This window comes from Mastacembelus armatus, chromosome 19, assembly GCF_900324485.2.
Source record: "Mastacembelus armatus chromosome 19, fMasArm1.2, whole genome shotgun sequence".
NCBI lineage: Eukaryota > Metazoa > Chordata > Actinopteri > Synbranchiformes > Mastacembelidae > Mastacembelus > Mastacembelus armatus.
This window is the reverse complement of record NC_046651.1, coordinates 17,290,083-17,318,061: the sequence shown is the minus strand read 5'-3', so window position 1 is coordinate 17,318,061 and position 27,979 is coordinate 17,290,083. Positions and strand designations below refer to the sequence as shown.

The window sequence follows — 27,979 nt, the reverse complement described above, 5'->3', positions numbered from 1 at the left end:
CGCTCTTCTTCCATCTGTCTCTCTGCTGAGGGTCAATACTGGTTTTTCAAGTCAGTTTGAAAGTTTGGTCTTATGAGTCAAATTGAATTTCCTGAAGCTCGAGAGTCATAATCCAGTGCTACTGATTTTTAATAACAGAGGTGTTGGTGTCCTTTATGTTTTCGCCGGAATTACATCATTCAATTTATCTCTTCCATGTGCTAATCGACCAGAGAGTGATTTATAAATGATGATACATTTGTTGTGCAGATCACTTTTTATCACCCAAAGACTAAACCGAATCATCTTTTTTTTTTCTAGCTTTTAGTTTTATTTTCTCTGTCCTGTAAAAAACCACAGGATGAATCTGTGCAGTTCATAAAAAATTATTTTCTAAACGTTGACAAAACTGACCTAATTACATTTTGCATTTTGCAAAATAATTTTATGCACAAGTGGGAATTACAGGAAGAGAACATAGTCTGGTTTTTCAAGCAAAAGCTCCATAAAATCCTGCAAATTTTGTTATTTCAGTAAATAAGTAAATCACTTATAAAGAAATTGGAAATAGATAGATGTAAGAAGGTCAGAGCCATTTATGTATTCACAGTTCACACATTAACCTTTCTTTCTTTCTGTCATGAATTTGCCTCCTCCTCTTCCTGCTGAACAGCTCGGCGCCAACAGCGGCCTTCACATCATCATATTTGATGAGATAGATGCAATCTGTAAGCAGCGTGGCAGCATGGCGGGCAGCACCGGGGTCCATGACACTGTGGTCAACCAGCTGCTGTCCAAGATAGATGGAGTGGAGCAGCTCAACAACATTCTGGTCATAGGTGCAAACATTTTCACATAATCCTGCTCTTTCCTCCAAAGTAATGATAACTAAAAGATTATAGCCTCTCCAACATCTCCCTTCTTTTCCTCTGCTTTCTCTCCCTCCCACTATCTGTCCATCTGTCCCTCCCTTCAGGTATGACCAACAGGCCTGACCTGATAGATGAGGCCTTGTTGAGGCCGGGAAGACTAGAGGTGAAAATGGAAATTGGTAAGAGACAGACCCAGATAAGGTTTCACCCAGTTTATGTTCACTGATCCCAGTGGCAGCTCTGGATCAGCTTGAAATTACTTTTGCTTTAGCAACAGATGAAAATATGGGACTTCTTTGGCGTGGGTTTATTCTAAAGGTTTAACAATATACTTTAAAATTTTCAGTTGTCCTTGTTGTAATTAGGAAGAAAAGATAAATTTAGACAGACAAAATAAACATGTTTAAGTTGAACACATGAAAATAATTTTTGCTGAAATTTTAAATCAGTTATTTTCTTTTTCTTCTGTCAGGCTTACCAGACGAAAAGGGCCGTATTCAGATCCTCAACATCCACACGATGCAGATGCGTCAGTATAACCTGCTGGCCACTGACGTAGATATTGTGGAACTGGCTGTGGAGACTAAGAACTTCAGCGGCGCCGAACTTGAGGGTCTAGTCAGGGCTGCACAGTCCACTGCTATGAACAGGCATATTAAGGTCAGAGTCCTCAAGGAAGATTTTAGATATTATGACATTTGTGAAGAAAACTGTTTGTAATATAAGAAAATAAATTTCTTGGGCATGGTGTGTGTGTGTTACTGTGTGTAGTGCCAGTTTAAGTAGCCAGCCAGGTGAGGAACGACTGGGTACAGGACCCAGGTGTGTGGTTGTGTATGTGTGCACCCAAACTTAAGTGTTTTATCAGGTGCAGAGGCTCAAATCTGCATAACTCAGATAAGATGAAGTTCTCATCTGTTAAGTGCTCTGCCCCCACAGACACACACAGAGCAGCAGATATTAGAGAGTGATGATAAATGATAGACAAGGGCCTTACACATGTCTGATGGCTGTGATGTTTTTCTTCTCTGAGCACTTATTCTCCTCTCCCTCCTCTCTGTCTGACCTTTCTGCTCTTAGGGAGCACATTGTCTCCTGTCACATTGTGCAGCCTCAAAGTGTGCAGTACTTCATGTAATGGATTTCACTGGCGAGGGCACGGAGTTCACCCAACAAGGAAAATAAGCTATTAATTGCCTCCTCTTAGTCTGTGCTCTGTTTTGTGTGTGTGTGTAGGCCAGCAACACAGTGGAGGTAAACACTGAGACGGCAGAGAAGCTGCAGGTCAGCAGGCTTGACTTCATGGCCTCACTGAATAACGACATCAAACCCGTGAGTTGCTCTGCATCTCTCTCCTTTTCTCATCCTCTCTTTATTTTTGAAAATATCAACGTACAAATAAAAATATTTCATTTATCGAGAACATCAAAACAAAGAGAGAATTGTTTGTTTGTTCATCTTGGAAAAAGACTTTCTGTAACCAGTCAGTTGTGTTTTAATATTATATAACTTTAAGTCAAATCACTAAGATACACCTGTATAAATACAAATACAGTCACTTTTGTGACTTAATTTATTAATATTTTTAATTTACCATGGGAGAACACTGATGCAGATTGTGCAAGAGCACAGTGGACAGGGAAATATGTCCTCTCTCTTTCTCACTTGACCTCACACAAGCTAAATCTGTCTCTTCCTCTTTCCTCTCCAGGCGTTCGGTACCAACCAGGAGGACTACGCCAGCTACATCATGAACGGTATCATCCGGTGGGGCGACCCGGTGTCTCTAGTCTTAATGGACGGCGAGCTGCTGGTGCAGCAGACGAAGAACAGTGACCGCACACCTCTGGTCTCTGTGCTACTGGAGGGTAAGACACGCACTCGTCGGCTTGTCTACATGCAGACCCACTGAAAGGCCATAACATAAAAACTGCAGCCTGAGTGAAGTTTTGGCTAAATCATTAGCGTTATTAGAAATACCTGATTCGTGATTGTTCTTCACTGTCAGGCCCACCCAACAGTGGGAAGACAGCGCTGGCAGCTAAGATCGCTGAAGACTCCCAGTTCCCCTTTATCAAGATCTGCTCCCCCAACCAGATGATCGGGTACTCCGAGATCGCCAAATGCCAAGCGATCAAAAAGGTAACACAAGCAAATACAATGCAGATATGAGGCTGGGCCAAGGTAGGATTTCAAAGCAGACTGAAAAGTGCAATTGGTCATTGTTACAGTACTGGAGTACTGGCCCAGCATGGCCTGATAACCACTGCGAGGCCCAGGGAGTGGTCAGATTATCATTTAACATGATTATTAATAACTGATCCAGAGCTGATGTCTTTTCTTCATGATAGATATTTGATGATGCCTACAAGTCCCAGCTGAGCTGTGTTGTTGTGGATGACATTGAACGTTTATTGGGTAAGGCCCAGTTCAAGGCAGCTTTTGAATTAATTTTCTACCTAAAAACAAAGTTATGCCCAAACACTGTGAATAAGTGTTTGTAACAGAAAATGATCTGTCTCCTCAGACTACGTCCCGGTTGGCCCCCGTTTCTCTAACCCAGTGTTACAAACTTTGCTGGTGTTGCTGAAAAAGCCTCCTCCAAAGGTAATAAACACTTTTTTTTTTTTTCTTGCATGCATGTAGTGTTGCTAGTCCTTATGTGGCAGAAAGAGGGCAGCAGATCTTGCAGATACCAGCACAAAGTCTCGAGGTGTTGGAGGTCTTTGGCTGCGACTGGCATGTGTGAGCGACTTTGTGTGTGTGTGTGGTTATTAGCTAGTGTTTTGGTCCAGGCCTGTTGTGCTCTGAGTGAATGGTGGAGCTCGAGACCCATTTCTCATAGTTTCTTTGGTTGTAGTTTGTGTGTCTGTTGTTGATGGGTTTGTGAATGAGAGTATAGCCGGCTATATGGCCGCATGAGAAGTGGTGCGGGGCCTGGTGCTGAATGCCTGGCTGCAGTGCTCCTCTGGGGTTGTAAAGCGCTGGGCCCAGCGGGGTGCCTGGGGCCGGGGGAGGCCAGGGGGACACGGAGGAGAATGGGCTCTGTGAGAGAGCCAGGACCTGGCAGCACCACCGCCTGTGTGGCACCTCATCTGCATGCAGCATCACAACCCCCCACGCCATGGGGGGGCAGCCAGCAGCCATAATCCCCCTGTCTGATCGCCACTCCTCTGCCTCTCCTCCTTCGTCTTCTCCTCCTGGTCCTTGTCCAGCTCACCGGCTTAGCAGAGCCACAATTCTTTTGCTTCTCTTCTTTCTCCTCTGCTCGTATTTGTCTTCTCTTTTCTGTTGTGTTGTTCTCTCCTCATCCCTTCCTCTATGATATGACGTTAAACAAGGCAAACAAATACAGAGATTCCCAAAGCTCACATTTACATCCATAATGCATTGCATGGACGGAGCCCTCACCTTTGCAATAACTCTGAAGTGGTGCTTCAAAACAGCTGGACCCCCTGATGTAATTTACACCACTGGGCTACGGGAGAAGGGACACACACACACGACTTTACAGGACTCTTCTCACTCTCTCACTCTTCTACTAAACCGTTTTAGTGTTCTCCCTTGTTTTGGAAGTGGAAAAGTATTAGAACTAAAATGTCCATTTCACTGCATCAGTTCTAGCTTGTGACTAGTGGAGTTAGAGGATTTCCCTGATGTCTTGTTCTGGTTAAAAGCAACAGTTATGTTGAAGCATAGAAAAGAATCTGAAACAGGTTTCAGGAGTCATCATGTCTCTTCACTTCTTTTGTGTTACTGTTTTAAATAGGTCAATAAAATCACCATCATCATGAACTTAGCTCTTCACCGACTGGAGTTATGGTTCCTTTGGTTCGTTCTCTGTATTGTTGCATGTGGGATGTTCTTGTTTAAATGTTTCACACATGATAAATAACAGAGCTGTGCTGACATAGATTCCAGCTGACATTGACCCTCAATACAGCTGAACGTGAATGAATGAACGAACAAGTGAATTCTCTTTCAGGGCCGTAAGCTGCTGATCATCGGCACCACAAGTCGTAAGGACGTCCTCCAGGAAATGGAGATGTTAGACGCTTTCAGCACAACCATCCACATTCCCAACATCTCACAAGGAGACCAGCTGGTTGAGGCTCTGGAGGTGACTCACACATTCACAGCAAAACAGACGCACAACAGAACAACTTAATACACTTCATGTACCTTAACACACAGGCTGCTGTCTGTGCTCCCCACAGCTGCTGGGCAGTTTCCAGGACCGTGAGCGGACCATCATAGCAAAAGAAGTGAAGGGCAAAACCCTGTGGATTGGCATAAAAAAGTTGCTAATGCTGATTGAAATGGCTGTTCAGGTGAGGAGGAGCTGCTTTCTCTGCTTTTGCATTTTGAGTTGTGCTAACATAAATAGCTGTAGTGATCAGCACCTGGGCTCTAACGTAAATGAAAGAAAGTCACATTTTGTTTGCTGGGCTCTTGTGATAAACATGAGGCGGCTCTGGTGGTGTGAGATGAGAGGAAGGTCAAGTAGACTTGGCTGTAGGTAAGCTGTTAAGAGCAAAGCAGTCTTGTTTTTTTTCCAGTAACTGACTCATCGCTTTTTTTATTCAAAACACACATTTCAAATTGGCTCAGCCTCAGAATTATTGTTTTTCCTAATAGCGTGGTCTGAGCTCGAGCAGCCTGTCCCTCTTCTTCCTCAACATCTGGCCGGCGTTCTCACCAGTCAACACAATCATTCTCTCACAAAACACTGTCATCGATTAGCTGGAATGAAAAACTGTGGCTTTGCCGATGATTTGTTGAGCAGAAGGACCGAGTACATTTGTAGTTCACGGACCGTTCTCAGAAAACAGCTGAGATCCAGCACGTTCAAACTTATGAAACCATGTTCTGTGTATCTGCCCAAGTTATATTCACATGTCCTAAATCAGTGGGAAGCTACTCACAAGAAAAATCATACACGTTCATGGTTTTGTTGTACCCACAATTTAGATCCATCATCCCAAGGAAAAATAGATGGAGTTTAAAAATTGCACATGTACATTAACCTTTCAACTGTGGAAACAAAAATCAACTCCTACCAGATTCTTGGCTTCCTTTCAACACACCGGTTGCATGTTTGGGTATAAAATCTACTCATCTTTTTAAAATTGCCTTTAGGGGTTTGGTGGTTTGGCCTAGAATTATGTTTTTGTCCAGCCCCTGTTGAAAGTGTCCTTACTTCTGTTTGCCCTGTGCCCAAATTAAATTAAACCACTGCAGCAGGACTTTGACCTCTGTCACAGCACTTGAATAGTCAGTTTGACTGGGTTCTGGAAGAAGTGGAGGTCATCTGTATTGATACTGCATCATATTTCTGAGATGCATTCCTCTGGGGAACCAGAACTGGGCTCATTAGGACTGAAGGAGGTTTTAATTTCATTTTTACTGGCTTTTCTTGAAAACTCTGATTGTCCCATTTGTTGAACTTTTCCAATACAATACATTTGATTGGGGAAAGTTCTCACCCCAACCACAACAAAATTGTAAATCATACGCTGTGTTTTTATATGTAACTGTCATTACCATCGGTCACTGTCCAAACCTTCACTGCAGCCAGGCATCGTCCGCTCTCCCCCACTGATTGTAATGTTTCACCAGGCCCTCCTCAACCCCCTTAGCATCGCGAGGCCTCGTTATCACAGCTCGATACATCATGTTGTGTCCTGACATGAGTCTGTTGCAAAACTTTATTGTGTAAATGCAACCGGGCCTTTAGTTGGAGTGTATTCAATGCCTCTGTAGGGGAAGAGGCAGGACCTTATGGAAAACGCTATCAAGCTGCATCATGGGAAGTGTAGGCGTGAGTGATTTTGCCACTTGCCCCAGATCACATGTTAAAAGTCAGGATAACTCAGTTTTTGCTGCATCTTACTCAGTGCAATAAGCTAAACTAAAACTATTATTGTTGCAAGTATATGATCCTCTGGTTCACAGTAGCTTCTTCTCCAGTGTTTCATAACCAGGGTTTTTCTCTGTGCAGGCCAGAGGGGTTAGTTTAGCTAAGAACCTGTGTGCTTACCTGCTAAAACAGGTAGCAGACCTGCAGCAGCAGCAGAGATAAACCCAAATGTGACTGCAGGCTGGTGTTAATTTCTGCCTGTGGTATGTTGATGATGTGTACAGCCTGTTTGTTAAGGCTGGATGCTGTGTAATTGCTGTGGTATGCACAAATGCAGCCATGTTCTGCACCCTGGACCACCCCCCCCCCCCCCACCCGAGCCTGCAGAAGTAAGAACCTGTGTTTGCCGAGACATGCTGCAAACAGCCGCTCAGCTACACACATACAGACCTCAGTTTTCTCCTCGTCTTTTTTCCTCTCATTCCAATGTTGCTGACTGTTCTCATGTCTTAACTCTGGTAGCTACAGGCAATTCCAGACATACTGTAAGTTATTGCATAGGTTGCCATTCATTTTGCTTCCTCCCCCCTCCCTCTGCAGTCCTGTTTGTGCAAAGCTGAAGGATGAACTCCAGGACCTGCCAACATTTCAAACTGCTCTGATGTTTCAACACACTGCTTCTGAATTTTAAATGAAACCAAGGCTTGTTTAAGGGGAAGATATGACCTATTTGTAAATGTACTGTTGTTTTACTGCATGCACTGAGAAGTCACTCGTCTTGTGTCTTAGATGGATCCCACATCCAGAGTGATGAAGTTCCTGAGTCTGCTGAAAGGAGAAGGAGCGTAAGTATTTTCCTGCTCTTAACCACCACCTCTTTGGGGAAAAGCCTTCAGTAACACTGAATGTTTACATTTTGATCATCACATGGAGTGTGATTAACAATAGACCTTTTGTCTCTTTTCCTGCAGACTGGGTTCTGATAAGTTTGTGGCAATCTAGACTCAGAGGAGCCACGTAGTGAGAAAGAGGCATCCTTCACTGGTAAGGCCTGCATCAAGAGCTACACGCTCACATTTTCAGCTGTTGGAACTATATGTAGATGGTGTGTCTGTAAACTCAGTTCACTTTAGTCATTTATACCCTCACAGTAAGTTTCTTGCGCCAAATGAATGTTGAACAGTGCAAGTCGTGTCAAGCTGAATCCAACCACAGAATAATGACGGCTAACAGAATGTGATCTTTATTAAAACATGTTTATATAATCAACAAGGATAGAAGCCACAAACGAATTACACTGAGTCATCATACTGTACATAAACACTCAACAATCAAAGAAAGAAACTCAAATAAACTCACCTTTGTGTGCTCAACTTACCTTTTTTTTTTTTTACTTTTCATGCCTCTGTATGTGATTTTGTAATGTAGTTCCCACAGCTTGGTAGTGTTTTTACAATCTATAAATTGATTTAAACATATCAAACATATCAATCTGTCCTCAGTCTGTAGAACAAGTATTTCAGGGCTGTGTGTGTGGACAAATTGTGAGAATCAGCTGTGACGTTGTGAGCCTGCTTCGTAGGCCTAGAGTGATATCCACAGTGTCTTCTGATTTTAATTATATAAAACAATAACTACAAGAACAGTCAATGTCACTTTCACACTGCGACTGTGTAAATTATCTGAGTTATTCACACTCGCATGGCCAATAAAGGGCAAAGTTTCTGAAGATGTGTCTCTTCTCAAAGTTATCAGGCTCACTTGCTAATCCTGACTTGTGAAATACACCTGAGGAGGACAGGCTGCCCAGGGTGATAAACAACAGCATGAAAAGCTTTTCAACTTGCTCTGAGAGCTTTGCTTCTCATCACAGCCTGAGAGACTTATGGTATAGTTAGCACACAGCACGCCTAAAAATAGGTCGACTAGGCAGGTGCTCTCTTGTGGCAGCATGTCTCCTTTGCCTGCCTGTCTCTTCTCACTTTTGTTTGTCTCTCTTCACACAGTTGCTGAGGAACGGAAGCCTGAAAGAGGCTGGCAGGAGGAAGCAAGCGAGAGATAGTTTCCATCTCTCTCTCTGCTTCCTTCCTTTCCATCCCTGAAGCTCTGTGCACTTCTGTCTGCACTGCAGCTTTCTGCAGCCGAGCCAACCAGGCAACCTCCTCCTCTTCAGCACTATGTGAACATGTAAAGCTAGGCAAATACGTGGTGTTTGTGGGTACAGACTAGTGCCGTAATATCTAATGTGATGCCCCCAGCACTCCACTGGGATTTTATATATCAGAGACTCAAGAAAAAAAAAGAAATGCATTTAATTTTCATGGTAAGTAAATGTGCATGGACAAACACTAAATACAATACTGTTTGTTTATACAGGCCTAATGTGTATACACACGTTCATAACCTGATCATTCCAGGACAAGGTTGGATCCAAGATGTAAAGATTCACTTTGTTCCTATGTTATCTGCTTATTTCTGACCTTTTTATTGTTTAAATAAATTATTTCCATTACTAACAAGAAGCTTTGCAGTATCTGAATTAATGCTGCCCATCAGGGGCTCACGCTGCTTAAATGACACATTCGTTGTTCATATAGACAGTTGTTTTCATTATCATGTGTTCTTCCCATAATTATGACATGTTGAAATCATAAGAAAGTGTCTTAGAATTATGAGCGAGCATAATTATCTCGTAATTATGAGAAATGTGGCATCTCATAATGAGATGAACCTACTCAGATGTTTGAGGTTAACCTCCGCAGCATCTGTGTTGAGCAACGATTGAAGCTCTCAGCAAGAACACACTGTCAGTCATCAACCAGCAGCTACTGCTGCATGTCTCTGTACGCCGCAGATTTCATCTGCTCCTTAATGACTGTTATTCACTTGCAATCATGCTTCAAATAGAAATCACATAGCTGCTGCATGTGGTCTTATCTTTTATTTTTTTATATCTTATCAGACTTTTTATTAAACACAGAGTTGATTTTTAGCAATAAAATTAATGTGTGTGTGTGTGTGTGTGTGTGTGTGTGTGTGTGTGTGCACCGTTGGCTAGGAAGCAAAACGCATGAGACGGTTTTGTTCTTCAAATATATAATCTTAGTTCAGTCATACAGATATATACATTGTATAATAAATAATATTTATAAAAACATAACATTTACGATTATAAAATAAAAAGGGAATTGTTCACTTTAAAACATTTGTACAAAACTTTGGATATAGCGGGGGGAAGTAGGGGTCGGAGGGGAACTGAACATAGAAAGACAGACCCAGGTAGGGAGGGCTGTGTAGATGATGACGCAAATACTAAGCTATGTCACGAAGAGAGGACAGCCTATACACTACTGGGTAAGGTGTGTGTTTGTTGTGGAATATAATTAATAGGAACCAGGTGGGACTGTCAGAACATGTTGTGTGGAAACCTCTCACAACCCTGTGACGAGCCCACCATCCATCCATCCATCCGTCCATATTTCCTTCCACTTGTGTTCGCTAACATCCGCACATAAATCATCCGACCCCTGATGACGTTTCTCAAATGTCATTGGCTCAAACTTTGTAGAGTCAGAATCAAATTTATATCCACCCAAAAATCAACCATTTCCTCAACAATCTTTAAACATTTCCTGTAGTTTGAAATGACCAGACTCAGCCATGCATAAAACAGATTTTTGGGTAAATTTCAGCATATTGCTCTTTTGATATCCCCAAACCTGAAAACAGTGAGGCAGATGTGTTTTGAGATGTGCTGACAGGAATATAGGTTGATAAATCTGATTTCTTAAAAATCCTCAACTGTCTAACTGAGGGAAAAATGGAGAGAAGGAAGGATGGATGGATGTGAGAGTCGGATCCTACTCTGGGCTCTGGTCTCCAGATGTCGTCACATGTCCCCCATCTTCTTTTTGTTACAGTGATAATAGAAAACCCTGCTTCAGACAAAAAGTTTCTAAGATGAACCTGATGAATCCATGAAGTATTAGACAAAATCATCTCCCAATAGTCACTTCGCTCATAAGACCAGAATTAATATTAAGCATGCTAAAGCTCGACTTATGTTTGATGCATAAATGAAACGGCCATAAGTGATCTTCAGCTCATTCCTGTAACTTGAACGTCATCTTTCCCTGTTTGTTTTCACCACAGCGTATAACATGGAACTGTCTGATCACACACGTGGAAATCATGAGCAAGTTACAGATCGATGGTGACCTGAATGTAAGAACGAAGTCACCACTGATAAGGACTGTTAGCTTGCAACGAAGAATAATTTGTTTGGGCAAACAACGCTCAGATTTTTACCACCTGGAGTTATGTGTATGTGAATAGTGCATACATATACATGTGTAGGGTCATTAGTTAGTGGAATGAGCATACTTGTTCACACACATGCCCCCTCCTGCATACCTCTAGTCCCGGCCCATTGGTAATATTTCAGAAATGCAGGCCTATAAAATCAAGCTGTATCATATATCTTCCAGGGTTCCCGGTTGACTGGTGCGGTAGAGTCAGTCAGCAGGGAGTAGCAACACTGAGGATTTCATCAGCTCAGTAGTTTAAAAAAGACAGGACCGTGGCTCATCCTGTCTGCTCTTTTCAGTTCAGTTCAGTAGTAATAAAGTGATGGTTTCCTACGGCAGCTGACGTGCTCAGCATCACTTACCACTAAGTGACGGTGTAGGTTGGGTTAGATCATAAAACAAAAGGTAAACCGGCCAGACTGGCCAGAGAAGTGAGGTGTTAGTTAGAAGTCAAAGTGTTTTTGTTTTTTTGTTTTTTTTTTTACTGCATTAATTTCACAGGTAAAAAGTGTTACTGTACATGCCACATGCATTATGTTGGGCATGGAGAGGGAAATAAATAAAGACAGGGAGGAGGGGAGGGGTCGGGGGTCACGGCCCGATGCTGCCGGGAGAGGAACCAGGAAAAAGTGGCACAACTCTAGCTTCTTCCCATGAGGGCGGTCAGGTGAACACAATATGGTTATGGAAGTGGTTCTAGTGGTTTGGAAGAGTCTAGTGCTTGGTTTTTACAAAAAAGGTACTGAAGTATCCATTACTGATGTGCCATTGCCCACTGGGGCCTGAGTGTGTGTGCTGATGAACGTGGTTTTGTGTGGTATGCAGAGGGTGTCTGTGGTGGGGGAAGCAGGGAAGTCGTGCAGGAAGTGGGGAGATGACGGGTGAGTGGGCAGCACTTGTAGTCCAGCAGTCAGTTTGTCTGAAAGCACAGGCCTCTCTCACTTGCATGTGTGTACGTCATAGACGCGCACACACTCCTGACAGCTGACGTAGCAGCACCAGTGAAAGATGCAGTGACACTTCTCTTTGCGCTTCTCAGTCCGGGTGTTGTGGCCGCGGCCGCAGCACAGCAGGTCGCAGCCCTCGATGCCGTGTGATGACACATTGCAGACTCGGTCGCGTGTCCCGAAGGAGCCAGTCTCCGGGTTGGGCTCACAGAAGTTGGGTGAGCCCTCGTAGTAGACCAGGTCACGCTCAGTGGGGTGCTTGAAGAAGGCGTACTTGACTCGCAGCGTCTCCACCCAACCTCGCGACTCACGGTGCTTCTCCACCACCATCTCTGAGGCGCTGTCATACTTGTCCTTCAGGTAGTCGCCCAGCATGCGGAAGTCAGGCTGCGCCCACCAACATGTCTTCACCTCGCAGCTTCCTGACAGGCCGTGACATTTACAGCGCAGGTGCATGTGGTCGAGGATGGTCTGAGAAACACAGAGGACACATTTTTATTCACACTGTGGGAATATTTACACCATTTAAACCTTTTGCTCTTTTTGCATGGGGTAAAGTATTTTCTGGTCATTTGCCCAACCCTTGTTGACTGACTTGACTGCTTGTGGGGCAGTCAAGTCAGTCACGACCAAGCATGACCTGAAGGAAGTTTATGGTCCTCAATGTACAGGAAATTTTGTAACGCAGACAAACAACCTGCTAAAGACTCACAGAGCATGCCAAGGAAAACAGCATGCCACTGGCTGCAATTTATTTAAGTGTCATGCAGCTGTGAAGTACAGAGGATTCTTGCTGCTGCTCATTCTCTCTGAAGTCACTGGCTCACATCATGAGTGTGGTGCTGCGGGGCATATTTCACCTTTGTGTTTTGATTTTGTTGTGCTTTAAAGCAGCTATATTTAGCTGCAGAATTCCCCCAGCTGGGGCGGAAAGCAGGTGGCTGTGGCACCTCTGGCTGAGGAGGGGCGAGAGACTAGTGACATCACACTGAGAGCTTGTCATGCCAGCATCAAGTCCCAGAGGCCCTCGGGGCTAAATAATGGAGCGTGAGAGGGCCAGGTGGAGAGGAGAGGAGAGTCCTGACAGAGCTGCTGCTCAGTTTGCTCCTGTGGTCTCTGGCTGCTCCTGTGTGCTCTGATCAAAGGGCTCTCATGTTGCCGTGTGGTCCCTCCATTTGCCCCTGAGCGAGCAGCCGGGGAGCCTGTCTTCTCCCAGTGGTGACAGCAGCCCATGATGCTTTAAGTCTGAGCTGATTTCCCTCTTTTCCCGCTCAATTCACTCGGGTTATTTGACTGTCAGGGAATTTTTCATTGGGATGCAAGGCATGAAAGGCAAAGTGTGGGGGAAAGGGAGGAGGCTTGCTGCTTAGAGATGAGTAATTAACCAGTCATTCAAAGTCAAGTGCTCATTTTCAGGTGGGAACCCAGAAATGTGTGGACAAGTCAAATACCATATCCCTGCCCATCACATGAATAATTAGTAATCCCTAACAATAATAAATATAATAATAATAAATCCAATCCTTCTGTAAGACAGTCAGGTCATTGTTTTCAGCATCTTGGTTTCAGCTTTCACCCTTTGCTTTAATTTACAGTGTAATGTCTGCTACTTCAACCCCGTCCAACAGCCTCCTGAGACTTTACCAGAAGAGTGAAGGAAGTTATAACAGCAGATTAGTGTCTAAATGTTAGACAGTCACAGGTGCAATGTTCAGACGTCTACATCCTTTTGACTACGTACCGTATATTCTTATGGAATATGGAAATCCGACTGCACATTGCAAGTTTTCCTCATATGCGTCTAAATGTTCTTACCGTGCGTCCTGCCTCGTTGTTGTGCCGGTTCATGGCAGAGCGAGCGTCTGGCCGATTTTCCCTGGCGTCTGCGAACTCTCTGGACACCAGCACCCCAAACTCTGCATCCTCACTGCAGCCGCCCCACTTCCAGCCCTCCCCAGGAGGTCCCTTATGATGGGAGTCACAGCCGCACATGGTGGACGTGCCTTCAGCACAGGAGCGCGTCACTGCAAATGCAACGCCTGCCGAAGCTATGGCATGGACAAACGCTGACTCCCTGGTTGCTGAGAGGGACAGACGCAGACAGGCAGGAGAAAGAGAAAGATAGGGAGTGTGTCAATCTCGTGTTAAACATGAACCAAGAAATTTTTACTGCTGCCAACATCTAGACAGAGGCATTGAAAGGGATACCTGCAGGCGATAACCTTTTAACGCAACACTTCATCTTTGACAAGGCATGTTTATCTACTGGTATTTGCCACTGTGGAAAAACAAGAAGCCTATAGAAACACATCCGAACATACCTCCCCTCTCTTATACGTGTATTTATGTATGATTGTATTTACCATGCAATCATCATCAGTGATCAGGACACATGAAGAAGACTAGAAGCAGGGTCCCTGCAGTGACATCAGTTCATTGTGGCTGTGTCTGGAGGTGCCTAACTCTCAGTGGGATCTCAGTGACCTCCCGTCATCCCTGAGGTGTGCTGCTTTGCATCTGGATAGTGTTTCAGGAATGTTGTCACCCCACCTCCTACCCGTTCCTGCTAAAAGCCCCGAGGCCCTCTGGTGAAACCTAGCAGTGCGTCGGCCTGTTTCTTTTTTACAGAGGGATGGAGTTACACGTCCTTTGAAGGCAACAGCTTATTATGTAACCAGACTCTATTGTTTCACAATCACAGCACACTTACTGTGGCTCACCCATTACACTCCTAGTTCTGTTACAGACACACAAAAACACACACACAGGTATGGGGGTGGTGGTGGTGACTTTAAACAGTGATGTACACAATTGCAGGATCTGGATTTTAAAATTTGTATCAACATGAGCAGAGAATTAAACTTGTATTCTGCAGACCACAGTGGCTGCTAAAGCCAGAAATTCCTCTGCAGTTCCACTGCCAAAGAGGCTCTTGAGACCAAACCACAAAGTTTACTATTGTATGGCTAAAGACGACTCATACTTTCCCACTGCAAACAAAGCTACAAAACAAAAAGACCTTTTTCTTTTTTTGCCCGTAGGACTAACGTAATACCTTAAGGGTCGATATTTGTTTTCTTTAATTAGTATCAGTGAAGCAGAATTTTCTCGATGTAGCTGTAATTCTGTTTATAATTCACAGGTTGAAAGGTCAGATGGCTCATCCAATGTCATCATTTGTGTAACACAGGTTCTGAAGTGCTGACGTTTAGTAATATGACAGGTCTGTTATTCTGATATCTTGTTAAATCTAAACTATGAGCTACTAACTAGACTTCCCTAACTCTTCATTTCTAGGAAACGGATGTAGATTTCGGCAACATCTCCGACAAACACTTGCATGATTGGATGACACGGAGTCCTCAGGTTGGGCATCCCTGCTCACCCTGGCAGCCTAGCTGGGCCCTCCACAACAGGGGCCTGTGAGCCCTGGGCCCCTGGAGCTCTGGCTGTTAGCCAAGGCTAGCACTGCTCCTGCTACCTGCTGGGCCCATCAATCCGCCTTTGTTTCCCTTGTGTCACACTGTATTATCTACACAAAAGCCCCAGCGACTCGCGCCCCCACAGTCCCACTCTGCCCGGAGCTGGCATTCCCTAAACTCCCGAACTCCTTCCCCTTTCCCTCCAGCCACCCCTCCACCAACACCCTGAGCTGAAATCCCATGCACCACCACGCACCACAGGACCTCGATCCCCCTGCTTCCTCCAGGCATCCACCAACAGCACCACCATGGCCAACGTGCAGCTGAAGGTGGCTGGTGACTGGTGGTTGGTGGTGCTCCATTTCCTAACTCAAACCTTTCCATTCATCATTCCCGAAGTGACACCCTCTTCTTCCTTCCTTCACTTCCCTATCCCAAAGTGCACACCCGGACTAGGTTGGGAGAGATTCCCTTTCAGCCTGTTTTCATGACAGAGTCAAAAGGGCGTGTGAATGGGGCGTCCGTGGGAGCTGGACTGTGTGAGGCGCACACTGGTCTTCATGCACAGTAGGGGTTGAGCGGAGCCCCCCGGCCCTTTTCTATTGCCTGTAATCTCATTTGGCCTTCCCTCTCCCTTTTATTTGACTGAGGAGCTTGGACTGCTCACACTGGCCATTTCTGCCCAGATTCCTTCCCCTCTGACACACAGGGTAATTCATTTCCAATCAGTAGCCTCACTCACAACACACAAACTCCTACCTTTATAATTAGGGGCTGCCAGGCCTAAAGTGGGACACCTGCAGCTATTGTTTCCCACTGTCAGGTTTAGTGAGATTGTTAGTGCACAGTTAGTGTGGAGACATTTCACAATTAGCATTCTGCATGTGAAGCGCCTGATGGATGTCTCCAGTAGATCAGCTGTACTTGTCAGGTTTTGTTGATAGATTCACCTCGCTGACCCCCTTTCATGTATGACAGTGTAAACATGGTTGGGAAAACTGAAAAGAAGCCAGTGGCTCTAAAGACAAATGTGATACTGAAGGTAAAGATGGATGGATGTTGAATAATGTGTCGGTGCTTGTGCCTGCCTCATTTCTCACTGCAGCCAGGAAAGGTGTATATTATTGTAATTGCCCTCGTTAGTCGTTTGTCATCAAAAGCCCAGAGTACAGGCAGGGTTAAGCCTTAGGCAATAGCCTCAGCAATACAGCCCACATTTTACAGCTAGGTGCACATATTATTCAAATCATATTTTGTACTATACTGTCAGCTTCATGTATATATTGTATCAGAAAACACTAATAAAGATTCATAGGAGACTTTTTCTTTTGTTTTTAAGTAAAAAAAATCTACCTTTATCTAACACGGGGCCAAAGATGGCCAGGTTGTCCTTGATGGTGGTGCAGTTCCATCGGCGGCCCCTGAACTGGTGCTGACATTCCTGGATCCCCAGTTTGACACCTTCAGCGACGCTGGGCATGATCTCGATGTAGTTGCGACAGAAACGTAGCTGCTTGGGCACCAGGCCAGGGATGGAGCCGCACAGAATGGGTTGGGAGCCCAATGACGAATACTGCTGCCCAAGGGCCAGGGACCTGTGGCACAAAGACAGGGAAAGCTTCATTAAGGGAGATGTGCTGGACATAAAAACATTTCTTCATCTGTGTTAAGGTGATGCAAACACCAAAGATGTTTTAAGGTTACATTAATGAAAACACATATGTCTAAATCCTATTTATTCAGATAGTTCCTGACATAAATCAAAACGATGCTATATTTTATTTAATGTAGAACCACATGTACAGTATATTCCTTAAACTATCAAAAGATGGCGTCTGCACTGATATATACAAAAAAAATCAAATAATACTTAGATCTCATGATTTTACAATTTTAAAGAATGTGAAAATTCAAAGTAAAAGCCACTGCCATCCCTGAAATTTGCCCCACAGTAGATGTGCCAGCGAGGCTTCCCTGAAGGACAGCTCGTTCCATGAGAGATTTATTTCATTCATCCCAGGGTTTTCTGTAAGTGTATCTCTCTGACAGTACAGTGATTCATACTTGAAGGTTTTGTTGACTTATCTGCTTAATGTAGTTTATACTAGAAGTTTCTGTTTATTTTGTTTATTTTTTTTTTTTCACCAAGTGGGGGAGGCTAATAGGCCCACTTCAGGGCAAGGATACAAGCTATTAGTACTGACTTTTCAAAGTGTTCCTACTTGTTAGCATACACAGATCTACTGATCTAACAGATAACACACACAAACCTGTCTGCCTAGTTTGGGAAAAGCCCTCTCATACAATTTCAAATATATGAAAACACCTGCCCTTGCAGTTTCATCATTAATTTGTGGCTTTTACTGTGCAGCTGATGTCTTACGGATGACAGCGTATGCAGCTGAGCTTGCTGGTGATGGACAAAAACGGCATTTCTGAAGCTTTGTGCCTCACCAGAAGGCTCGTGCAGATGTGTCTAAGCAGGGATTAATCACCACAACTAGACAGCCAAGATCAGCATGTGATGCCAGAAACCATTATAGTTTCATTCAGGTAATTAATTTTAATTGCATTCTGTTTCTCTTGAAATAAAAGAGAGAAAACATGTTTGCCATGCCCATGTTTTAACATGTTTTCTGTGATGACAAGCTCAAACAAAACTGTAGTTTCTTCAAGAAGCTCATGCATTTACTAAAGCATGTCTGACTTAAATTTCTTGTTTATTTCTTTTTATGTTGTTTATTTTCTGTACAGGTTTGCATTCCTAAAAGATGAATCCTGTAGCAGGATGTTTACAGGGTTAGGGATCTTCGCTGATCTGAAAGAGGGTCTTTACCAGTCTCAAGCAGACTCTCCAGCACTGATTCTGGGCGGACTACATAGCGCTGGAGGCCATGAGAGGATCACGGAGGAACAATTGATGCTGATCAGATCAGAGCGCCACTCAGGATGACCTCAGGACCCCCGCAGGGCGCAACCCAATCATAGCAGCCACTGGCTCTGACAGATGAGTGCAGTGCAGTGCCCCACCCCAGCACAAAAGTAAAGCCACTGAAGTCAAAAGGAAAAAAATCCCCCCCTTAGATAAGTTCACAGCTCATGTGCACTTTTGCTTTCTGCATATGGCTCCCACCAATACCCTGCGCCCACATCTACACCCGTCACCATACACTATTTTTGATTTCAGGTCAGCAAAGTGGTGCTTACACAACAAGACATTAGGCTTAGCTGTTGTTCTTCTATAGCTGAAGTGATAGAATATATGATGATGATGAAGATGATGATGCTCACATGCTTCAATCTTCATTCACTTTTATGTCTTGAGTTTACCTAAGAAAAGGCAGCCACATTAGCTCATCTGCCCTTACCACCCAAACAACATCACTGACTTTAGTGCTCTGACTTCACTGTGTCTGATGACTGAGTGACTAAGGACCTTAATTACACTGTCTGCTAGCTTGGTTACTGCCCATTAATCTTGTGGTCATGCGATGGAGCAGAGCAAATGATGCCCTGCACTGAGCTTGGTCTTGATCGCTGTTATCACCTGCTCACCGACAACATCAGTTAATTAACTTGTAGAAATCTCTTCTGCTCAAATTGTCTATGCATTCAGTAACCGGCAATGTTTTCTACATTTCAGGTTCTATTCAGGAGATCTAAAGTGTTTGCCCACAACTCTGACACACTGGCTTAGCCAATGAATTTAGGATTTCTGCTGGATTCATTTAGCTGACCACATGGGATTTTGTGGTGGCCATAGCATGTTTAGACTGCAGGCTGTAGCCTGCCAGCCTATTTATCTTTGTTTGCAAAGGATGTGCCTCGCTCGATCTGTATGGACTGATGAGATGAAAGGGATATCTTTTTGGCTAGGTGCAAATAAGAGTCTTAACCCTCATAGGTTATGAGGCGTATCGTGCAAACAGACACACGCAGACGCATGCATGTAAACCACATGTGCCATGCTGATCCTGCCTGCTTTGCCTCACTTCTCAGAAGCCATGAGCAACGTGTCTCAACCAAGTGAGGGAGCAGCAGACGCAGAGACCTCCACTGAGGCAGAATGCCGGGGGAATCTGCTGCAGGGGATGAGACAAGCAGCAGAGCAGCAGCAAACTGCAGGGCTTGGCAGGTGCATGCTCAGGCAGGTCCATATCGGGCCTCTCCTGGCCTGGGGGGTTTACAGCTTGGCTGGGGGTTTTCTTAGTATCTAAACTGGGCTGATGTGAAGGCATGATGGGCCACTGGAAACCACAGAAATGAAGCCGAGGAAACAAAGGGATTCCACCACACACCTTGCTAAAGAGTGGAAATTCACGCAATCAAGACTTCAACACTGTCAACAACAACTTTTGACTCAACCACTCCCAGTGCAATAACATCACTACTACAGTGTCTGCTTCTTGGTTAGGAAAGTGAAGTGGCAGGGGTTAGTCTATCACACACACACTCAGCAGATGAACTCTGGACTGAAAGACAAACAGGCTTGGACCTTAACAAGGTTTTGGTGTAACCTGACTCACACTACCTTATTTTCACATCACCTCCAATGTTTTTTCATAAAGAATTTTTTTGTCTATACAATTCTGGAGTTTTCAGACTTTAATTATGACTTGCCTCATAAAATCGTCCTGGCCCATAACACTATGGAAATTTTGCAAGTGTGTCTCTACTTGTACTTGTGAGCATCTTGTTTTTATTTTGTCTATGAGTAAGCTCAGCTGGAGTCATGGGATGAGTCAAGGAATCATGTACTGTCAGAAATATGTTGCAGCTGCTATTGTGGGAGGTCTGCATTACAGGGGTCACTGTGTAACACATGTCTGTGCGTAGATGAGCTTTTAGTGTGACAGCCTCCTATGCCCACAGGCACAAAACATACCAGGTGACCCTCTGAACCTGTTGAGCACAACATGACATCTAACCTCACTGCCTTTATCCCAATGGTCATTTTAAAGTTCGTGACTAGGATTGCTGACCTCCAGCCTGTTCGCATCATTAGTGAAACAGAAGGTCATTATGATCAGGTGCCTGGCCATACTCAAATTCTACATTGAGGTGTACATGTGATTGAACATGACCTCAAAATAACTTGTCAGGGTTGTCTTTTATCTTTAAGCAATAGTGATCGTTAAAACTGGTTGAAGCAAACACAATGCAAGCTCCTTACACTATTTGGGTCCCACCCTAACCTCAGTGCAATGCATTTTGGATATAGAAATCCAGATTGTGCTGCAGCAAAAAGAGCCTGAAGTTACATTGTACTTGTCGTAATCAAGGAAGGTTTTATTTAAAGAAGAATTTCATACATTTTATTTTTATAAGTGTGAAGTTTCACATACAACTGAGCCTCAAGTCTGCATCTCACGCTGCTTTTCAGTTACAGCTAAACATTTATTCTCCTTCTTGTGCATCTAGTGCACAATATCACCAATAATTTTAAGTTTAATTATGACATGTAGGTTAATTTATCCACAACAAAGTTTTTATTATAGTACATTTTAATATACAACAAATATTTGTACTGTTGCGCACAAAACAATAGGGACAAAGGTCATTTCCGGCCGCCATCTTTAGTTAGAAAGCGGAAGTCTTGAAATTCTCAGTCCTGCAACTATAACCGAGTATTTTTCTTCTAAATGGAAACGTCTGCTGAAGCTAGAAATGTCTACAAAACAGAGGCAAGTGTTCTCAAACGAGCGGCCGCTTTCTGTGCTTGAAAGACAGTTATCTCGGTGCTAAATGTGAACTGTTTGTTAAAACAGCTCGGTGCCAAATGCTAATTGTTTTCTAAATGTTAGCTCGGTGCTAAATGCTAACTGTTTTCTTAATGTTAGCTCGGTGCTAAATGCTAACTGTTTTCTTAATGTTAGCTCGGTGCTAAATGCTAACTTTTAAAACTAAGCTCGGTGCTAAATGCAAACTTTTAAAACTGAGCTCGGTGCTAAATGCTAATTGTTTGTTAAAACAGCTTGGTGCTAAATGCTAACTGTTAAAAAACTGAGTTCGGTGCTAAATGCTAACTGTTTGTTAAAACTGCGCTCGGTGCTAAATGCTAGATGTTTGTTAAAACAGCTTAGCTGAATGTGGAGAGTGAGAAGTAGAAAGGAAGAGAGGGAATTAGAGAGCCTGTCACGGTCCATCCCTCTGTGCGTTATTCCTTAGGCGCTGTGCAAAGACTCACGGAAACATGCATGTATTTATGAAGGCAGAGTGAACTTCACGGTTGTGTTGCTACTTGTAAGCTACTAGTTCCAACAAGGTTATCACCTGTGATCCCATGAGATGGTTGCTTTGTTCATAATACCCATTCTGTGCAAACAGTAATCAGTTTATTATTATTAATATCTCATCAAATATTTCATTGTTTCTTTTTTGTGTTAGCCAAAAGCAATTAGGCTTGTTCTTAAATGTGACTTCTGTTAAAAGCCATAGTTGAAAAAAGAGTCAATAAGGAATTTAAAAGGATTTGACCTTCACAAACCTATTTAATACAGGCTTCAAGGTTCTGAGAAATGCTAGCATTGTGTTTGCCTATTTGATTATTCACTATGGGTGGCAGTTGTCCTTAGCTATAAGATAACTTATTTTACTGAAGAGAAATGTATAATTTTAGCTCATTCTGAGTTTGTGCCTGAATTGCTGATTCCCAAGTGTGTTCTGTCACTGGTGGGAGTCACGCTCTAGAAAAGGCCTCTGTAGTAACAGACTGCAAGAATATTGTTTTCATTCAACTCTAATCTACCTCTAATTTACCTCTATTTGTTGATGCTGCAGCTCAACTTGTCAGATTTGCCTGGAGGACATCATGTTGCTAAATGAGGCCCTAGCAGAACAGTTGGAGACGTGCACTGAAAGCATTGCCATCAGAATCTCATTTATAAATCCCACAACAGAGTCTACAGAGAGATAAAGACACTCGAAAGAGAGTAAGTGGGCCAAGGAAAGTTGCCGGCTTTGCCCGAGGATGGGACTTTTCCTGGTGGAGGCTGGAATGCAAAGCTCCTGTGTTTTGTTGTCTTCTCTTTTTCTTTGGCACACTTTTGATTTGTAGTCCAACAGCTCCTGGCTGATCAGATAAAAAATGACAGGACCCGTGAAAAATGTTCCAACCTATACTTTCCTACTGCCTCCTGTGCCTCATGTCCTCTCTCCCTTCTATGCAGACTGTTTTGGTGAGCATGGAGTATGGAGACATGAAGTGGGAAACTCAACAGGGTGTAAACTTGTGAACCTGCCTGTCAGGGAGTGAATGAGAGCAGCAGCTCTGCAAACAAGTGCACTGAGAGTACAAGGCACTGACAAATGCATGTCAGACTGGAAGCTTGGTGTCTTGGTTCTTCTTTAGGTGGACACAGTGGAGTCTGAGCTGTTGTCTTGAAAGGACTGAGCTTGTTTAAGTGAGAGTCCTGAAGGGTTGTGTGAATGAACCACAGCTCACACAGTGCACAGTATCCTGCAACTGCTCATTAGGGACAGCTAGTTGGCTCCGCTCTCAGCAGTAATGCATCCTATGCAAATCATAACTTGTGATGGATTGTCTGGAATCCTCCGTTGTATGTCTGGAATTTCTTACTGGAAATTTCAAACACCAGAGACCTTTTTTTAAAGGTATTAAAAACCTAATTGCTGTTGAGTGTCTCATGCTTGGTTGATATTAAAAACTGGGATTTGAAGCTCATTCGCTGGTGATAAACCTGATTACCAAAGCCAGTTTGCAGATTTTTCACTCACAGGCAGTACTGACTGATAGCACACACTGGTTAACAACCCTAACCTCTGATCCACTGATCTCACAAGTCCCTTACTTTGTATCCCTCAGTAGGGCTGGCTGTCATTTATCAATACTTTTTTGGTGCGGCCTGAAAAGCTCATATCAAATTTATGATCTTTTACAATCGGATAATTCCTGATTTTGTTTAAAAATAAATGTTGCACATTACTTTCTTTTAAAAAGGTTCTTGTTCAGTTGCTTCTGCTTGGAGAATATTTAAGCCAAATTTGGTTTGCTTTGTTAAATAAAAAGTGTAGAGTAGAAAAGCATGGTTATATTTCATTATGTAAAGTACTGGAAATGGGATTATTTCAGTGTATGTACTGAAATTCAAATACCATATCATTGCAATGTTATATGTTCTATCTGAATGCATTTAAAGCACAAGATGTGAACTGGATCCTTTGTAATTTAAGGATATTGACTGATAGTCCTCTCTTCCCTCCCACACTGCATCTGTTAGTGGTTTGACCTGGTCAGTTACCTGAGGGCGTAGTCTGAACATGGGCTGCACAGGTGTGATCAGCACATCTTTGTCACTGAGCCTGTGTCAGATATATTGCTTTCTGCTAAAATTTAACCTCAGTAATGAGACATCCAGGCAAAATCAGCCAGCTAATGAAGACTTTAAATATTGTGTGTGTGTGTGCCTCCATACATGTCCCCTAATGATCTCTTTGCCCCTGGTCATTTCCATTTTCTCTTTGAGGAGCTGTCCTGCCCTGTGTTTTCGTGCAGCTAATAGCTGTGCACCAGGGGACTTTGTCATTTCCTACAAGAGCACGATGCATGTCCTTTGATGGTGGGCTAAGATTAGGACTCGTCTTCACAGCTTTGAAATACCACTCTCCTTTGAACCTCTCACCTATCTCTGGCTTGACTGAATAATGTGATTGTTCACTAAAGCCAATCTTAAAATGTTGAAATGTTCAGTGCATAACTGGGCAACATTCTTTAAAATTCATATATGAAAATACTGTATGTTGAGTTTCAGTTGCACCAAAATGTTGTGGTTCAACCCCTTGAACAGTGTGACCTCAATATGGCCTTATCATCTTAGCAATGACAGTGTACCTGCTTAGGGCTAAGTCCTTGCTATATGTTATATACACTTTTTAGCATTATGCTTAATGTTCCCTGTGTCATTGCTGCTGTCACTTGTATTTGGAGATATTTCTCTGGGCCAGAATTACCTTTAACCCTAGCCCTGTGTCGGCCCTCAGCCATTCATGGTATAACTCTGAAGTTTCCTATGAATGACATTCTTCTGGACTTTCCTGCTCTTTTCTCTACCTTCCGCTGCGCTTTTGAGAATAATACCCGAAAATCCTTGATCTTTTCACATAAGACGGCAGACAGAGGATTTTCTCACAGTAAGAATTATTTAAGTGATCCCTTTGCCAATGGTAGGGGTTTTGGGGTTGAATATTAGGTTGAGGATTGGAGGTGGGGGTGTCACAGTCAGATAATGACATTCCTGAGACCCAGAGATGGAATCTCTAGAGCCCCCTTTAAGCTCTTCAGGTTGAACTGGAAAGGTCTGTGTATAGACTGGGAAGTTTGATCAACCTAGATAGCTTTGTTTAAGATCTTTAAAGAGCTGTGGCCCTGATATAATTAAGGCCCTAAAACTTTAACAAGCAGCAGACAGAATTTCTTTCTGGAAGCTGCATTTAGTCTTACACATTTGCAAATTTTAATTAAAGGCTGTTAACATTTAATCAATGAAAGCTTTAAAATTTTGTAATGTTAAAACAGTAGGTCAATCAAAAAATATGATTTACACATATATTAAAATAAAATGTATTATTCTAAGCTGTTAACGTTTTCTTTCTGCATTTTTAGCAGTTATTAAATATTGTTTCTTTCTGATGCTAATAGTCCATGTCAGACTGGTTCACCTAATTGGCAGATAGTGTCTAGATGCACTAATTGAAACAAATATTGGTTGATTGAGACAGTATCGCAGGTGCTGATGATGGTAGTGTAAATCTGAATTAATGTTAATAATTGAAACATTTTAGGGGAAAGTTGAATCCATAGAGGATGAAGTTATTGGATCTCATGGCTGTTCAGTGTGATAAAACTGATAATCACTACTGATGCTCAGTGGCTGGATTGGAGTAAATTCATCTGAGGTAATTCCTTGTTGAAAGTGACTGTCATCATTCACTTACAATGGCTGCTGTGTGCACAAGAGCACAAACGCATTGCTGGCTGACAGAGTGGCTTAAGCTGTTCTGAAAATAATTGAAGAGTTAAGCCACACTGACTTAATACAATAGTAGATATGACTCTTCTGAACAGCGTTGGTTTTTATTAAGTACTGCATATTATGTCATTGTCCTCACCCTCGAGTTATTTTGATATTCCTCAGTTATTAAACATAGGTGAAAAGGTGAAACCAAATCGCATAAATAAGTCAAATAACAATAAGAACAGATTTTTTTTTTAACCCATACGGAAAGACTAATGTCCGATAATTAGACAGCAATAGAGTGGGACCTGTAAATTATGTGGGGTCACATCTTAACTTGTCATGAAACCTTCATTTTGCCTCTTTACTGCTGTTTCCCCAACATTCTTGTATTTCAGGAAAGCAATTTATTGCTCTGTCTTGCCTCCAAAGCCACCTCATTAGTTTGCTATGCCTTTTCTTTCTACTACACCCCTCATAGTCCATGCATATGTGCATATTACTGGAGTTATTTATGCCCTGTTTTGTTTTCAACACCCCATCTTGTAAAAGCAAGGCTGCCAGGCATAAAGCAGTCAAACTCCTCTTCCCTGTAACACGTCCCACCTTGGCTTGAGAATTTATGGCCAAGACATCGCCCCTGAGACAGAAGCTGGACTCATGCTAAAAGTCAGCACCCTTCTTTTTGACGCACCATCTCATTTAGTCTCCTTCTGGACATGTTCAACACCATCCATCCATGACACACCATGACACTGACAGTGCTGTTTGACACCAATTCCTCAGCACATGCCGAGTCACCAGGAGCTGCAGTTTTGCTTTTCATGTTCCCACCCTCCTGGTAACCCCCATCCCAGCCTGCACTTTAAAATTTGTCATCAAATCAAAGGTGGTGCGCATTGTTCACGTTTGAACATTATACCATTGTCATGTAAGCTCCTTGAACAGAACAGCTGCAGGTAATTCACAGAGAGAGCATCCCAGACTCTTTGTCACTGTTGTCTGATGGTTCTTGCTGAAGCCAGGAGTGGGTGTAAAGTCCTCTTTGCCATTAACACTTCAGCCCTGTGGCCTGTGTGCTTGGCAGCTGCCTGCTCTGTAAATGAAACCAGAAGATGCTCGTGGTTTGAACAGCACCATGGTGGGACCACATGCTAGTTGGTCTACTAAAAGTGCAGTAGCTCTGACAAGTATTGTGTCGTGAGCCAGAAGAGCTTTGTCATCCGCCTACGCAAATATCTCGAAAATAGAAGCTTTATGTTACAAAAGAAGACCAGGAGCTATGAGGTCAGCTGCATGTAGCTGCATTTGTAATGAGATAAACCTCTAAATTTCACTTGCTTGTGCCAAAAGCGATCTGGGCTAATTTAACAAAGAATACAACCCTGCGGCACCAAAACATATTGTGTCCTGGCAAATCCGTAGTGGAGGGGGAGAATTGTGGTGCAACTGAAAAGCGAAATGATATCCTTAACTGTTTTTTAAAAAAAATGATTAATTGTAACTGAAATATGATTTTTTTTTTTCTTTTTATTTAGTAGTTTTTAATCATTTGTAATCATTTGCAAAAATTTGTGCAAGTCCATTGGTGCCAAAAATGTTATGATGAATGCATGTCATTCAGCTACCAAAGGGGGGGGAAAAAAAAAAACTATTCAGATTCAATTCACGACATGTTTTGGGGCCGGCGGCCTGAATGTAGGACAGTGACGCACAATAGCAAATAAACAATAACGTCTTTTAAGTCATGATTGTTATGCTTCCTGAGGAAGTTCTAACATCGTACATTTGTATGTCTAAGACATTTATTTTCATTAAGAGAAGGCAGCGTTTTTTGTGCTTTTTGAGCGATACCCACAATTCCTGTAATAATGAAAGATCTTACTGACTTATTGCTGCTGATAATTCATACCAACATGGCAACCACTCATTAGTGTATTTATATCCTAAATTCATCAAAGAAGTCTACAGGTTTAATCATTTAATGCTTCCCAAACAAAAAAAATCTACCCTCTTTGCATCACAACATACACCAATATGATAAATTGACCTGAGGTAGAGGGGGAAAGAACAGGGAGCCTTTTCCGTTACACTAGTATTTGAGGTTAAGATTCTTTGGACTGGGCCGGAGAAAATTTTTCCACGCAGTCAACTGAAAGTGCACATTCTGCCCTCTCAGAAATGATCATTTGACCAAAAAGACTCTCTCTTTCTCTCTCTCTTTCTGCGGCAATAGGGTCTGATGCTGAAACTGTGGATTTGTACTCACCACCAGATGGGATAGCCTCCAAGCACCCGTGAGCTGGACAACCACACACACATCAAATATCCAATCAGATACAAATCCATGAGTTAAGCCTTGTAAGTGTGTGACAGGGTAAATGAATCAATACATAGAACTTCCAGTAGGCAATGAAGAAGAGTTTCCAGGAAAGAGAAGCTTTGGGGCAGCTTGATTGTTGAATGAGGGGAAAATTAAAATGATATTGAGAAGAAAAAAAAAATCTTCCTCCTGTTTTCCCCCCTTCTTTGAGTCAGGCCAGGAAAGTGTGTCTGTCTCCTAGTAGTTAAGAGAATAAGTGTCTTACACACATGCACACACGCTTCTACCCGTCCTC

The 27,979-nt window shown here is 43.0% G+C and overlaps 2 protein-coding genes across 3 annotated transcripts in view; one reads left to right on the top strand and one right to left on the bottom strand.

Moving 5' to 3' along the window:
- Nucleotides 1-16,610, top strand: part of LOC113135298 (vesicle-fusing ATPase-like) — a 23,774-nt gene extending 7,164 nt beyond the window's left edge. The window contains exons 10-22 of one of the 2 annotated variants that reach the window (XM_026315206.2): nucleotides 653-818; nucleotides 956-1,030; nucleotides 1,324-1,511; nucleotides 2,088-2,183; nucleotides 2,563-2,719; nucleotides 2,860-2,993; nucleotides 3,203-3,269; nucleotides 3,379-3,458; nucleotides 4,837-4,971; nucleotides 5,069-5,182; nucleotides 7,501-7,556; nucleotides 7,683-7,755; nucleotides 15,263-16,610. In XM_026315206.2, coding sequence (XP_026170991.1) covers nucleotides 653-818; nucleotides 956-1,030; nucleotides 1,324-1,511; nucleotides 2,088-2,183; nucleotides 2,563-2,719; nucleotides 2,860-2,993; nucleotides 3,203-3,269; nucleotides 3,379-3,458; nucleotides 4,837-4,971; nucleotides 5,069-5,182; nucleotides 7,501-7,556; nucleotides 7,683-7,713 — 1,299 coding nt within the window. In that variant the 3' untranslated portion in view covers nucleotides 7,714-7,755; nucleotides 15,263-16,610. Of the gene's footprint in view, nucleotides 1-652; nucleotides 819-955; nucleotides 1,031-1,323; nucleotides 1,512-2,087; nucleotides 2,184-2,562; nucleotides 2,720-2,859; nucleotides 2,994-3,202; nucleotides 3,270-3,378; nucleotides 3,459-4,836; nucleotides 4,972-5,068; nucleotides 5,183-7,500; nucleotides 7,557-7,682; nucleotides 7,756-8,717; nucleotides 9,239-15,262 lie in introns of those variants that run through there. The other variant, XM_026315205.1, reaches the window with a different exon arrangement.
- wnt3 (wingless-type MMTV integration site family, member 3) lies at nucleotides 9,905-27,979 on the bottom strand. Its single transcript, XM_026315207.1, has 4 exons — nucleotides 27,631-27,979; nucleotides 16,741-16,982; nucleotides 13,781-14,046; nucleotides 9,905-12,436 (listed from the first exon to the last, which is right to left on the bottom strand). The coding sequence occupies exons 1-4, from the start codon at nucleotides 27,708-27,710 to the stop codon at nucleotides 11,957-11,959; spliced, it is 1,068 nt and encodes a 355-aa protein (XP_026170992.1). The 5' UTR covers nucleotides 27,711-27,979; the 3' UTR covers nucleotides 9,905-11,956.

Bases quoted from the DNA above. Each gene is read 5' to 3' on its own strand.
- wnt3 (XM_026315207.1), bottom strand. From the start codon at position 27,710: ATGGATTTGTATCTGATTGGATATTTGATGTGTGTGTGGTTGTCCAGC. The intron at 16,983-27,630 runs GTGAGTACAAAT...TTTGTGCCACAG, and splicing joins GGAGGCTATCCCATCTGGTG to GTCCCTGGCCCTTGGGCAGC. The intron at 12,437-13,780 runs GTAAGAACATTT...TGTGTTTCTCAG, and splicing joins ACAACGAGGCAGGACGCACG to ACCATCCTCGACCACATGCA.